The sequence below is a fragment of the Elephas maximus genome, chromosome 7 (genome assembly GCF_024166365.1).
Source record: "Elephas maximus indicus isolate mEleMax1 chromosome 7, mEleMax1 primary haplotype, whole genome shotgun sequence".
In the NCBI taxonomy this organism is placed as follows: domain Eukaryota; kingdom Metazoa; phylum Chordata; class Mammalia; order Proboscidea; family Elephantidae; genus Elephas; species Elephas maximus.
The window spans coordinates 60,874,718-60,887,606 of NC_064825.1; the positions used below are offsets into that span (position 1 = coordinate 60,874,718).

At 37.6% G+C, this 12,889-nt stretch overlaps 1 protein-coding gene across 1 annotated transcript; it reads right to left on the reverse strand.

Moving 5' to 3' along the window:
- Nucleotides 1–743: 743 nt before the first annotated feature.
- Nucleotides 744–1,664, reverse strand: LOC126079321 (olfactory receptor 2D3-like). The gene has a single exon (XM_049890254.1). The coding sequence runs from the start codon at nucleotides 1,662–1,664 to the stop codon at nucleotides 744–746; it is 921 nt and encodes a 306-aa protein (XP_049746211.1).
- Nucleotides 1,665–12,889: the final 11,225 nt, after the last annotated feature.

Consider the following 12,889-nt stretch of genomic DNA (forward strand, 5'->3'; position numbering starts at 1 on the left):
GACCTCTTTCACCGAACTTTATCCTCATTTTCCATCACCTTCCGTTAAATTCTCCCAGTCTTCAGCATTTTCAGTATTACTTGCTGGGAAATTCTTTAGTATCGAATTCAAAGCATTTCTAAATCTAGACCCTTTGTATTACTTTTCAACCTTATATTTCACTATTTCCCCAATAATCTACCAATCTGTCATTCATTTCTCTTTAAATGTGCTCTCTTTTAAATTTCAGAAATTGTTAAATTTAGAATTTAAGGCCATGATGGAAACATAACACCTTGAAGACTTTTTTTGTGTGTTTATATCTGTCAGCTTTTAAAAATGTGCCTGAGGTATATATATACATATATATACACATACACACACATATATACATATTTTAAGTGTTCAAAAGATACTTGGTAAATCAGTGAAAGAATGAAGGAAATTATTGCATTTACCAGAAATCTATTCCCATATTTGTGATGGGTTTTTGTTTGTTTTTCTTTCAAAGTACAGCTGTATGCCTACTTGTCTTAGTTTCTTTATTAGCTCATACAGGCTTAGGGAGTAGGAACTGTGTTTTGCTCTTCTACCTTTCCTTTTTTTTTTTTTCCCTGTCTATCAAGGTGTCTTGCTTTGAATAGGCATTTTGTTGAGTATATGTGAGAAGAAAGATGGGAAAACAGGAGAAGGAAGAAAAAAATGAAGGAATGGGACAAGAATTGGAAATGTTTCCAGGAAAACTATAATCTCTCAAAAAGCTATTATGCAGTTATTCTCCTGAGAGCTCCTTTGACATCTTTGTTCCTCAGACTATAAATGATGGGGTTCAGCATGGGAGTCACTGCAGAGTAGAACACAGAGATCATCTTATCCTTTTCATTCATTATCTTGGAGTTTGGCCTCATGTAGGCAAAGATTGCTGAGTCATAGAAGAGAACAACAACAATGAGATGGGAGCCACAGGTTGAGAAAACCTTGAGCCTTCCTTCTCCAGACTGCATCTGGATCACAGTAGAAATAATATTCCAGTAGGAGACAAGAATGAGAGAGACAGGAGCCAGGAGAATCACCACACCCATTGCAAAGATGGCCATTTCTGTGCTGTAGGTATCTGCTGAAGCCAACTTCAGGAGGGCAGGGGGTTCACAAAAAAAATGGTTAATGATATTGTTTCCCCTGTAGGGCAAGCGCAATGTGAATGCAGTGTCCACCAGAGACACAAATGCCCCACTGGCCCAGGACCCTATGGCCAACTGAACACAGACCCAATGAGTCATGATGGTGGAGTAGTGCAGGGGCTTGCAGACAGCCACATAGCGGTCATAGGACATTACTGCCACCAGTGCACACTCTGTACACCCAACCAGAAGTAAAACAACTATCTGCATTGAACATCCAGCAAAGGAAATGGTTTTCCTCTTTACCAGTAAGTGGACTAGCACCTGGGGGACTGTGGTAGTAGAAAAGCAGAGATCAGCAAAGGACAAGTTTCTTAGGAAAAAGTACATGGGTGTGTGGAGTCTGGAGTCTATGTGAAGAAGTACAATGATGAGCAGGTTTCCCAGCATAGTCAATAGGTAGATAATCAAAAATAGGAAGAAGAGCAGGCCTTGTGTCTGTGGATCCTGTGAAAGGCCCAGGAAGACAAATTCAGTCACGAAAGTTTGGTTGTCTTCTCCCATGAATGTTTATTCAGGCTTACAGGTCAGCACCAAGAAAAGAAGCACATACTGGTCAGTTATAAAAACTATGAGTAACTTTGGTATTTTATCAACCAGTATACAAAATTGCACTGTTGGTTTCTACCTTGTAACAGCTTTCATATATCAAAAGACTGAGTCTTCATTTTGTTCAGTAGTTCTGACAATTGAAAACCACTTCTGATTTTCCCTGTCCTTGAATCTTTCAGTGGCATCAGCCAGGAAATCATCCTTAATAAACCTCATGATCCAATCTCAGTTGAAGTATTAAAGACTTAGAGTCCTGAGACTATTGAGTTGCTTACAATGCATCCATCCTATTACGTAGGTTTGAGGAGCAGATGAAATGATGTTGCTGTGAAACAGATTTTTATGCTGCAAACTGTCTGATAACATTTATGAAGGTTGATTTCCTTCAATACATTTACAAAATAATTCTAAAGAAACACCCTCAGCAAGGAATGGGAAATTCAGTTCTAGTAGTCTGTGATCCTGGCCCTTGCCCTTATTTTTCCATAGTTTATTTTCAATAGGAAGATGGCTGAAGAGCAAGATGAAGAGGGTGCTGAGCAGCATCAATAAAAATAGCTGCCTCATTGTTAGTTGAACTCAGTAGTGATATTCCCCGATTCATTCTTTACACCCTTTTTTACCTCTCTTTGCATAGAATCTTTTGGCAATAATAATGCTAATTATCAGCTCTTGGACACACTCCTGATGCCAGTCATTATTAATAGCTTCATTATATTCATTGTTTTAAAACCTTGTTAAGTTCATATGAGGTAGTTATTATTAACTACACAGATGATGAAACAAAGGCTCAGGCAAGTTCTGATGCTAGTTCCTCTAAGCCCTCCTCATTCTCTTTGTATTCTAGAATTCTTTTCATGCTTCCTTAAAAACTGGTTATAAGAGGGCTAAACCTTCACCCTATTCTCTCTGCCTATCCCTTACATCTACTCCTTAAAGACAAGTATACAGGGCTTTCAAGGATTTTAGGGGTAAAGTGCTCTGTCAGAGATACTAAAACAACAAAACCCATTGCTGTCGAGTCAATTTCAACTCATAATGACCCTATAGAACAGAGTAGAACTGCCCCATAGGGTTTCCAATGAGTGCCTGGTGGGACTGAACTGCAAACATTTTGGTTAGCTGCTGTAGCTCTTAACCACTGCACCATCAGGCCTCTGTCAGAGATATTAGTAGGCACAAAAATAACAGGCATATTTTAACAGTTTTTTTTTCAATATTTTTGAGGGTCGTGCCCAAATGACAGTAGAAATAAATAAATAAATAAATAAATAAAAACCCACGCCGTCAAGTAATTCCAATTCACAGTGACCCTATAGGACAGAGTGGAACTGCCCCATTGGGTTTCCAAAGCTATAAATCTTTACAGAAGGAGATTGCCACATCTTTCTCTCTCAGAGTGCTTGGTGGGTTCAAACAGCTGATCTTTCAGTTAGCAGCTGAGTGCCTTAACCACTGTGCCATAAAGGAATAAATATTAAGAAAAGATCAAACATTATTAGCAGATATTTTGATTACATACCAAAAAAAAAATCAAAGAGATCCAACTCAGGCCTACCATTACTTAAAAGAAATGTGCTCTAATACAAGATGAGTAATTGAACACTCTTGTTATTATATACCAAAAATAATAAAATAGAAATTTTATTATTAAAAAATCTTTACAAAAGGAATAACGGTTAAAGGAATAAATGATTGAACTTAAGAAATATTCAAGACCTATTTCAAGAAAACTATGAAACATGTTAAAGAAAACAAAGAATCCTCACGACTGGACCAACAAGCAACATCATGATAAACAGAGAAAAGACCGAAGATGTCAAGGATTTCATTTTACTTGGATCCATAATCAATACGCGTGGAAGCAGCAGTCAAGAAATCAAAAGATGCATCACATTGGGGAAATTTGCTGCAAAAGACCTCTTCAAAGTGTTGAAAAGCAAAGATGTCACCTTGAGACTAAGATGTGCCTGACCCAATCCATGGAGTTTTCAATCATCTCATATGCATTCAAAAGCTGGACAATGAATAAGGAAGACCAAAGAAGAACTGATGTCTTTGAATCTTGGTGTTTGCAAAGAATTGAATATACCATGGACTGCCAAAAGAACGAACGAATCTGTCTTGGAAGAAGTACAACCAGAATGCTCCTCAGAAGCAAGGATGGTGAGACTTCATCTCAGGTACTTTGGACATGTTATCAGGAGGGACCACTTCCTGGAGAAGGACACCATGCTGGGCAAAGTAGAGTGTCAACTCAATGAGATGGACTGACACAGTTGTTGCAACAATGAGCTCAAGCATAACAAAGATTGAGAGGCTCAGGATTGGGCAGTGTTTTGTTCTGTTGTACATAGGGTTGCTATGAGTCAGAACTGACTGGATGGCACCTAACAACCACAACAGGAGTTGTCCATAAGTTGGACTTTCGTAATTCAGGGACTGCCTTATAAAGACCTGTCAAAATCAATAATAGAAGATATACAGTGTATTGTAAAAATGGACAAAGCATTTAAATACTCACTCACTAAAAAAGTAACATTGAACAATAAACTTGAAACAAAAACATGTACATCATAACAACAAAGAAAATACTATATTTTGCCCTCAAGAAATCTGTAGTTTAAAGGAAAAGCAGTCTCTTGTTTTATATATAAAAAAAAATAGGATATATCAATTTAATCCTTTATGTAGAGAGCAAACAGTGTGTGTGTTTGTGATTTTCTATATATTTGTATGAGTCATATGTATATATTTCTACAGGGATTTCTCCTTCAATGAAAATCTACTGATCATAGACTCCTGTTGTTAAGAGGACATCAAACCAAAGACCAAACCAGTTGCCATTGAGTTGATTCCAGCTCATGGCAATCCCATATGTTTCAGAGTACAATTGCACTCCATAGGGTTTTCAACTGCTCTGCCTTTTGGAAGCGGATCATCAAGCCTTTCTTTTGAGGCATCTCCAAGTAGGTTTGAACTGCCATTCTTTCCATTAGGAGTTGAGCACTTAACCATTTGCACTACCCAGGGACCCCTTAAGAAGAAGCTGCGTAGCTTATTAGCAGTGGAGGCTCTGAAGCTAAACTGCCAGGTTTGAATCCTCGCTCTGCTAGCCTCTGTCTGACCAAGAGCAAATTACTTAGCTTTTCTGAGACAAGGTTTCCTCACAGTTAAAATGGGGATATTCATTGTACATATTTTATAGAGTTTATCAAAGATTAGATAAAATATAAAACATTAAAAAAATTTAGAACAGTAAACAAGACTGGCTAATAATATGCTATAATGGGATCTTGATCTAGAAGTAACTGCATGATTAGGAAACTATTTGTTAGGGATGAAGCATAGTCACACATGACTGCTATGTTTAAATGAAGGAGATGATTACTCATTAGTTAGTTTTACCCTTAGCATTCTTTTGCTCTTTGTTCAACCTTAGGTATTAGAATTTTTTTGCTAGCAAAATTGCAAATCAAGGACAAATCTGAGAAGGATGGATGAGAAATTTTTAAGATGGAAGGAAGAACAAAGCCAAGCAAATTATTCCCTCTTTTTTTGAAATTTATTATTATGGAAAATTTCAAGCATATAACAAAAGTAGAGAGGACTGTACAATAAAACTTACAGTACCTACCAATCAGGTTCAAAATATATTAATCAATTAGTTTATAAGAATTTGCTTGCAATGACAAATCGTACTTCATACTATTTTTAACCAAAATCAAACCTATTGCTGTGCAGTCAATTCCAACTCACAGAGACCCTATACGACAGAGTAGTAGTGCCCCATAGCGTTTCAAAGGAGCTGCTGGTGGATTTGAACTGCTGACCTTTTTAGGTAGCAGACAAGCTCTTAACACTGCATCGCCAGGGCCCCATTTTTAAAACTCTTTTAATGTGGAAAATCTGAGAGATAAATTAGCATTTTCAGATGTCTGAAATTAGAATATAACCTTCCCCACAATTAAAAACTTAAAAAATAATCAAAAGTAACCATCCTTAAGAAATCTACCATTGTGGCACAGCGGAATAGACTATCTACATAGTTTTTAGATCCTTAGAAAACAATCTGTTAATAGTGATTACTTCTGGGAGGTGGGACTTAAAAAGTGGCTGAGGGGAGAATTTCATTTCTTTTTTTTTAATGCTTATATGTATTGTAATATTGTTTGATTAATTTTAATATTTAGCCTGCATTTTCTGATTTAAAAAAAATTATTAAAGATAAAACATAGAGGGATATTAATGTGGGGATAGTTTCATTATCTAACTTTAAGATGAAGTATGAAACAAGATAATACGAACTGTAACAATGAAAGTAATGTGAGAGTACTGCAAAAACAGAAGGGCAAATCATTGGATGAGAACAGAAATCAGCAAAGGGTGCATAAGAATTAGGTAAATGACAAAGCTAGCGTTTCCAATAGGCCAGAAAAGCATATCATTCAAAAAATCATGCTCAGACAATTCATTAAGCAGTTGACAAATGAAGTTTGTTTATATAATTCAATACAGAAAACATATTCTTGAGGAAGTTAAGGATGTATGTCTATTGAATATACAGACAGACACATACATCTAACCTTAAAAGTTTATAAGTAAGGTAAATATTTATTCATCTCATGTGGTAGAATACATTGGTGAGCTTGACAACAAAGGTATAAAATATAAAAGAAAACTGATATATTTGACTGCAGAAATATATTACTTCTCTATATACTCACATCTCTTTAAATATAATTAAAAGGTAAAATACAACATGGAAAAATAAGTACAGCATATGTAGTACTTTAAGGTTTAATATCCTTGATGTAGAAAGTGTAATGATAAATCCATAGGAAAATAAATGACAAATATTACAAAGAAATGGTTTCCAAAACCAAAAAACCAAACCCATCGCTGTCAAATTGGTTCTGATTCATAGCGATCCTATAGGACAGAGCAGAACTCCCCCATAGAGTTTCCAAGGAGCAGCTGGTGGATTCAAACCGCAGACTTTTTGGTCAGCAACCTAGCTCTTAACCACTATGCACCAATAGTTTAGATAACGTAAATTGACAATTCGTAATAAAATATTTAAAGTTTCAGTAAGGAGTATTTTGTTAATATGTACAAAATGCCTTGAAATAAGCAATCTACTTTGATAAAGCAAATTCAATCTTCTTATTTTCATCATAATAAAATCATTATCAGTGAAACAAATCTGTGAGAATGTCTGTTACAGCATTATGTTTATGAAGCTTGGAAAAAAGCCAAGTATCCTTAGATAAACATATGTAGAATACCCAAATGATGAAGTATTATGCAGCCACTGGAAAAGTATAATGTATTATATGACATTAAAAACCATTTGCAAAATATTTAAGCTAAAAAGTGGGTAATAAACATAATTTACTCTCTAATTCTCAGTTTATAATTTTCTCTCTCAGGTCTACTTGTGTGTTTTTTCTGAGTCACATGACTTATCTATTTTCTTCTTTGTGTGGTTTTATAGTCCCCATTTCTACAATAAGTACAAATTACTTTTGTAATCAGAAAAGAAATAATGATCCTTTTTTCCCAGATAATATGATTTTACCTCCTTTGCTCTATTTCTATAGGGCCTAGCACACAGAATGCTTTTGATAAAAGTTGTTTGACTATTAGTACATCTCCTTCCTTCTTTCTTTCCTTCCTCCCTTCCTTCTAACAATGAGAAAATTGGGAGGCGTAGCCAAATCTGAGGCTGGAGGGTGCAAGTGTTATCTTGGAACAGTCTGGTTCTCCTGATCTTGGAACATTCTGGTTCCCCTGACCTTAACTACCCATTAGTTGCCTAGAATTAACTTTAATGCAATTTCTTAAAGTTCTTATCTGAGTCTGCAGGACTCATTATCTTCACAATGTCCAGAAGATATCTGTATATATTTTTTATGCAATGATCACATTGTCATTTAATTATTCATTGACAGGTTTGTCTCCCTAGGCTCAGCAGTTCTTTTCTTCAAGGTAATGGGACATATATCACTCATCTCTATCATCTGTAATCCCATATCACCTGACACATAGTAGGGGTTTAGTAAAAGTTAGTTGAGGGAGTGAGTGAATAACTAAACTCATACTGACACTCCCACACTTGAATTAGCACACAAACACATTTACTCTCTCAAGTGAGAGATGTGAGGAAGAAGAACAGCCGTTGTTTGTTAAGACCTTAGCAACTCCCAGACTGATACAGGTTAATGGGCATGTATGAAACCACTGCCAGCCACACCTCAATGGAGAAGGGTGAGTCCAGCATGCTAGGGACTAAACCAGGCAATGAGGCCTGCGTATATGTACACAAAGATAAGCATCCTCGCAGAGCCTTGGGAAGCTGCTCAACCACAAGAAGATCCTTCCATCCTGGGTCTGATGCTCACAGTGCCCAAAACCAAGTGGCTGAGAGGAATAGGGAGGGAAGCCCTGAAAAGGAACCACTGAGACAGCCAGGGGCAAAAAAGAATTTGGTAGATTAGATTTTGGTGCAATAGGAGAGGCAATGTGTTTCCACAGCCCTTGTGGTCACTCTGGAATCCTCTAATGATTGCTTAATTCTCCCCAGAGGAGATATGGATAGGATTTCTAAGGCTATGAGTCAGAAAAAGCAGTTCAAAAGGAAGAGTATGTATTCTGTCTAGAAATCAGATGGAAAGGAGATGGGGCAAGACAATGAAAGACCAAGTCTATCCTAATGAACAGAATCAAGATTCAGACTCCTTAAAGTGATTAATTCCCCCTCAACACATTATCCACTTACCTGAAGGACTGGCATGAGACAAACACTGGCAGTGAAGGCAGTGATGAAGGGGTATGAGAAAAAAATGTGTAGTTTCTGTAGTCCGTTAACCCATATCCTAATAAAAAAAAGCAGCCCGAAACACTGGTGGCATAGTGGTTAAGGGCTACGGCTGCTAACCAAATGTTCGGCAGTTTGAATCTGACAGGCACTCCTTGGAAACTCTGTGGGACAGTTCTACTCTGTCCTATAGGGTCACTATGAGTTGGAATCAACTCGACAGCACTGGGTTTGGTTTTGTTTTGTTTTTGGTTAATAAGCAACCTCCATTGCAGTTCAGCAAATATTTCTGAAGATTGGGACATCATCTAGGCTATAGTTGTACTCCATCTCAACCCCTTGAGTGCCATTTCATTAAAGGACAGGATCCCAAATTCACCAAGGAACCAGCCTTGAGGATTTTCCTGGAAGGAAGTCTTTAAACCTGAGGTCTTAATAGCTGTTGCAAACAGGGCATTCCCTAGAGCAATCAGTGTTGTTAACTTTTTAAATCTTTCTACACCCAGAGAACCCTGAGGAATTTTTTATAGTAATCACAGACTGAAATACTTAAACTCATCTAATGTCAAGTGCTACAATGAATGTTGTTCAAACCGAAGTCCATGGACCTCTGAGGTCTTCAAGTTCTTTATCAGAAATTTTAAAATAGAGGTTATGATGATGCTAATGTAAAAGACTGTTGACATAAATATATTCTGAATCATCTGGAAAATCCCACCCCCACCCCAAATTAAAAACTACCAGAGAATTTCAGTTTCTTGACTGCATTCATAGTCAAAATGCTTTCATCTTCAATGGAGTATTACCAGCCTGAGAGCAGCCGTCTAAGATACATCTACTGGTCCCATCCTGGCTGGACCAAAGGCGAACTAAGAAGATCAAAGACACAAGTGAAAGATCAGTCCAAAGGACTAATGGACCACAACTACCATAACTTCTACAAGACTGAGCCCAGAACAAATAGATGGTGCCTTGTTTCCACCACTGACTGCTCTGGCAGAGATCACGATAGAGGGTCCCAGACAAAACAGGACAAAAATGTAGAACAAAATTCAAATTCATCAAAAAAAGTAAAAGAAAGGCCAGGATTCCTGGTCTGAGACTGGAGAAACTTGAAGAATATGGCCCCTGGACACTGTTTAAACTCAGTACTGAAGTAACTCCTGTTGTTCACCCTTCAGCCAAAGATTAGACAGGTCTATAAGGCCAACAATAACACACATGAGGGACGTGCTTCATAGTTCAATCATGTATGCTAGACTGATGGGAACACCAGTCCAAAAGCAAAGACAAGAATGTAGGAAAGGACAGGAAAACTGTATGAATGGAAATATCATGGGGTTGGCAACCAGTGTCACAAAAATGGGAAACTAATTTGCTATGTAAACTTTCACCTAAACCACAATAAAAAGAAGCAGAAAAAAAAAATGCTTTCAATTTCTCCTGCCAATGAGAAAAAAAATGAGAGGTACATGATATAGTCCAAAATGTCACGATAGCCTGAATGAAGGCGTTCTTGTACCTATTACAAATACTGAAGAGTGGTGTGAGAACTATGTCAGCATGTAACACATGCCCATAAAAACAAATCCAAAAAAAAAAATTTTTTTTATTTCTCTGCCAAACTCCCCTTTTGAGTCCTCCCCAGTTTAGTAAATGGAACCATCATTCACAGAGTTGTTCAAGTCAAAGACTTAGCATGGTTATTTCATTCTCTTTTTTTTTACTTTGCACAGCCTATTCACTCATGTCTTACCATCTTCTCTGCCTCCCCATTGTTACAACTCTAAATTCAAACCATCAATCTCTCACTGGTTTACCATAAGAGAGCTTGTCTATTGCTCTTCTTGCTTCCATGCTTGCCCTCTTACAATGCATTTTCCGTATAACACTCAATGTGATCTTTTAAAAACATAGTATCAGGATGGCTTTCTATTGAATAGAAATCCACACACCCTTTCAGGACTTCCAAGACCCTATGAGATCTAGCCGTGCCTGTTTCTATGATCTCATTCCTTACACTCTCCTCTCACTCATCAGCATCCAATCATGCTGACCATTTTTTCTGCCCTGATCTCAAAAAACATATTCCCATTCAAGCCATTCGTACTCTGTTCTCTTTGCCTGGACTCTTTTCTCTTTTCCCTGAAATCTCTCTTTGGCTGGTTCTTTCTTCTCAACCTCTGGTCTCAGCTGAAATGTTAATTTCCCCAAGATGTAATATTGTCTTTCAGCTGAAATGTCACTTTCTCAGTGAAGCCTTTCCTGGATACCTGCTTAAAATTGCAGCCCACTCCTGCTCCCTCTGTTCCTCTCTTGCTTTTATTTTCTCATAGCTCTTACTACCATCATGCATTTGCTTATTTATTTGCTTTTATTATGCCCTTTTAAAGTGCAAGTTCTGTGAGGATAGGAATTTAGAACTTCATTCATTACTCTGTATGGATCACCTAGAGGAGTGCTCAATAAATATTTGGTTAACAAATGAAATAAATATTCATTGAGTAAATCAACTCAAATAAACCGTATATTGAAATTAATATCATATGGGTTGATTTAATGCAAAGAAAGTCATAAATGAAATAAATTGTGTTTCCTTTAAAAATTATAAAACTTCATAATTATAAAATTGTAATTACAGAAGTTTACAATTTTTAAAGTCTTTATAGTTTGCTTTAGAAAACATGGGTGGTTTCCAGAATGTGGAGTGTTGAGGCTAGATTAGCCAGAAATCAGTGTGGCAAGTTTCACTTTAATCAGGGCCTTCTTATTTTCTCTGGCTCATGCCATCCCTCATTCTAGTCACTTTTCTTCTGAATACATTGATAGACAGTTATGAAGTCAGAGCAGAACTTCAAGTTTAAACTACTTCTAATAAAAGATGAAGTGCTTCTATATTTTTCCCACTTCTTCAAAAGAGGGTTTTTCTATAGTTAGGAGCACTATTCTAGAAAAAATCAAACCAAAAACCAAACCCAGTGCCGTTCAATCGATTCCAACTCATAGCAACCCTATTGGACAGAGTAGAACTGTCCCATAGAGTTTCCAAGGAGTGCCTGGCAGATTCGAACTGCCTACCCTTTGGTTAGCAGTCCTAGCACTTAACCACGATGCCACCAGGGTTTCCATTTAAGACAAGAATCCCTAAAATGGGTCAGTCAGGGGATATGTGTAAGGCTGACATACTAAGTACAAAACTTTGTGGAATATGTGCCATGGGTCTTCTCCCGGGAGAAGTAAAGAACCATGACGGAAAACAGACAGGGCTATAATTGTACTCTGCTGTGTGTATAGGGTCGCTATGAGTTGGAATCGACTCAGTGGCAATGGGTTTGGTTTGGTTTTGGTGTTCATGGGGCCCTGGTGGTACAGTAGTTAAGAGCTTGGCTGCTAACCGAAAGGTTGGCAGTTTAAACACACCAGTCACTTTTTGAAAACCCTACTTCCTTGGAAATCCTATGGGGTAGTTCTACTCTGTCCTATAGGGTTACTATGAGTCAGAATCGACTTGATTGCAACAGGTTTGGTTTGGTTTTTGGTATGTTTCCATGGATCACAGGCTCTTGAAGCCAGGGATGAGAATTGGTAATGTCCCTACAGAACAATAATGTACTGGGTCTGTCCCACTTAATATTTAGAGTTAGACCTTTAGTTGAGAGTAGGCCAACAGTAGGTTTTTTTTCTAAGGAAGGGGGAAGTGTGCAATGTGAACATCAGTGAGAGACTACAGGAATGTCTCTTGTACTTCTGCCCTAACAGTGGGTATACCAGTAGTTAGAAAAGATTAAGTGGGCCAGTTCATCCCAAATAGGGCAATCTCCACCTCAAGGGATAGCTTCTGAAATGCCAGCCATTAGTTGCACCTCCCAAAGGGGAGAACTTATTGGATACTGGCAAAAGCAAACCTGTGGGAGAAAGGAGAGCATGACTGAGGGGGAAGTAATTGTGGAGTATTGGTGTCACAGGTGTTCTAATGTAGGGACATTGCTTATAAATTCTAGTTTCTTCAAACCAGCAATTGTTTCTGGAGGGAGGCAGTGTGTGAGATATCAAAGACAGATGTTTGCTGGACTGTGAGTCTACATTTCATGTATGGGCAAACGGCTCCCCTACCTGTGGTTGATTTGGCTATAATTGTAGTTCAGGACTCAATAGAGAAAAAAATCCTGAGTATTGGGCTTTGTGGGAAAAACACATTGACTTTTGCTCAGAAGAATCTGGGGAATCTAGGCTGTTGATATCAGATAGGATTCCAAGATATTTGGATACCTGTAGATAATGTTGTATGGGATGATGAAGGCAAATAGCTGTGGAGTTGAGAACCAAAAGAAAATATCCCTAGGTGAAAATGATTTGG

Coding starts and splice junctions, on each gene's coding strand:
- LOC126079321 (XM_049890254.1), bottom strand. CDS start 1,664: ATGGGAGAAGACAACCAAACTTTCGTGACTGAATTTGTCTTCCTGGGC.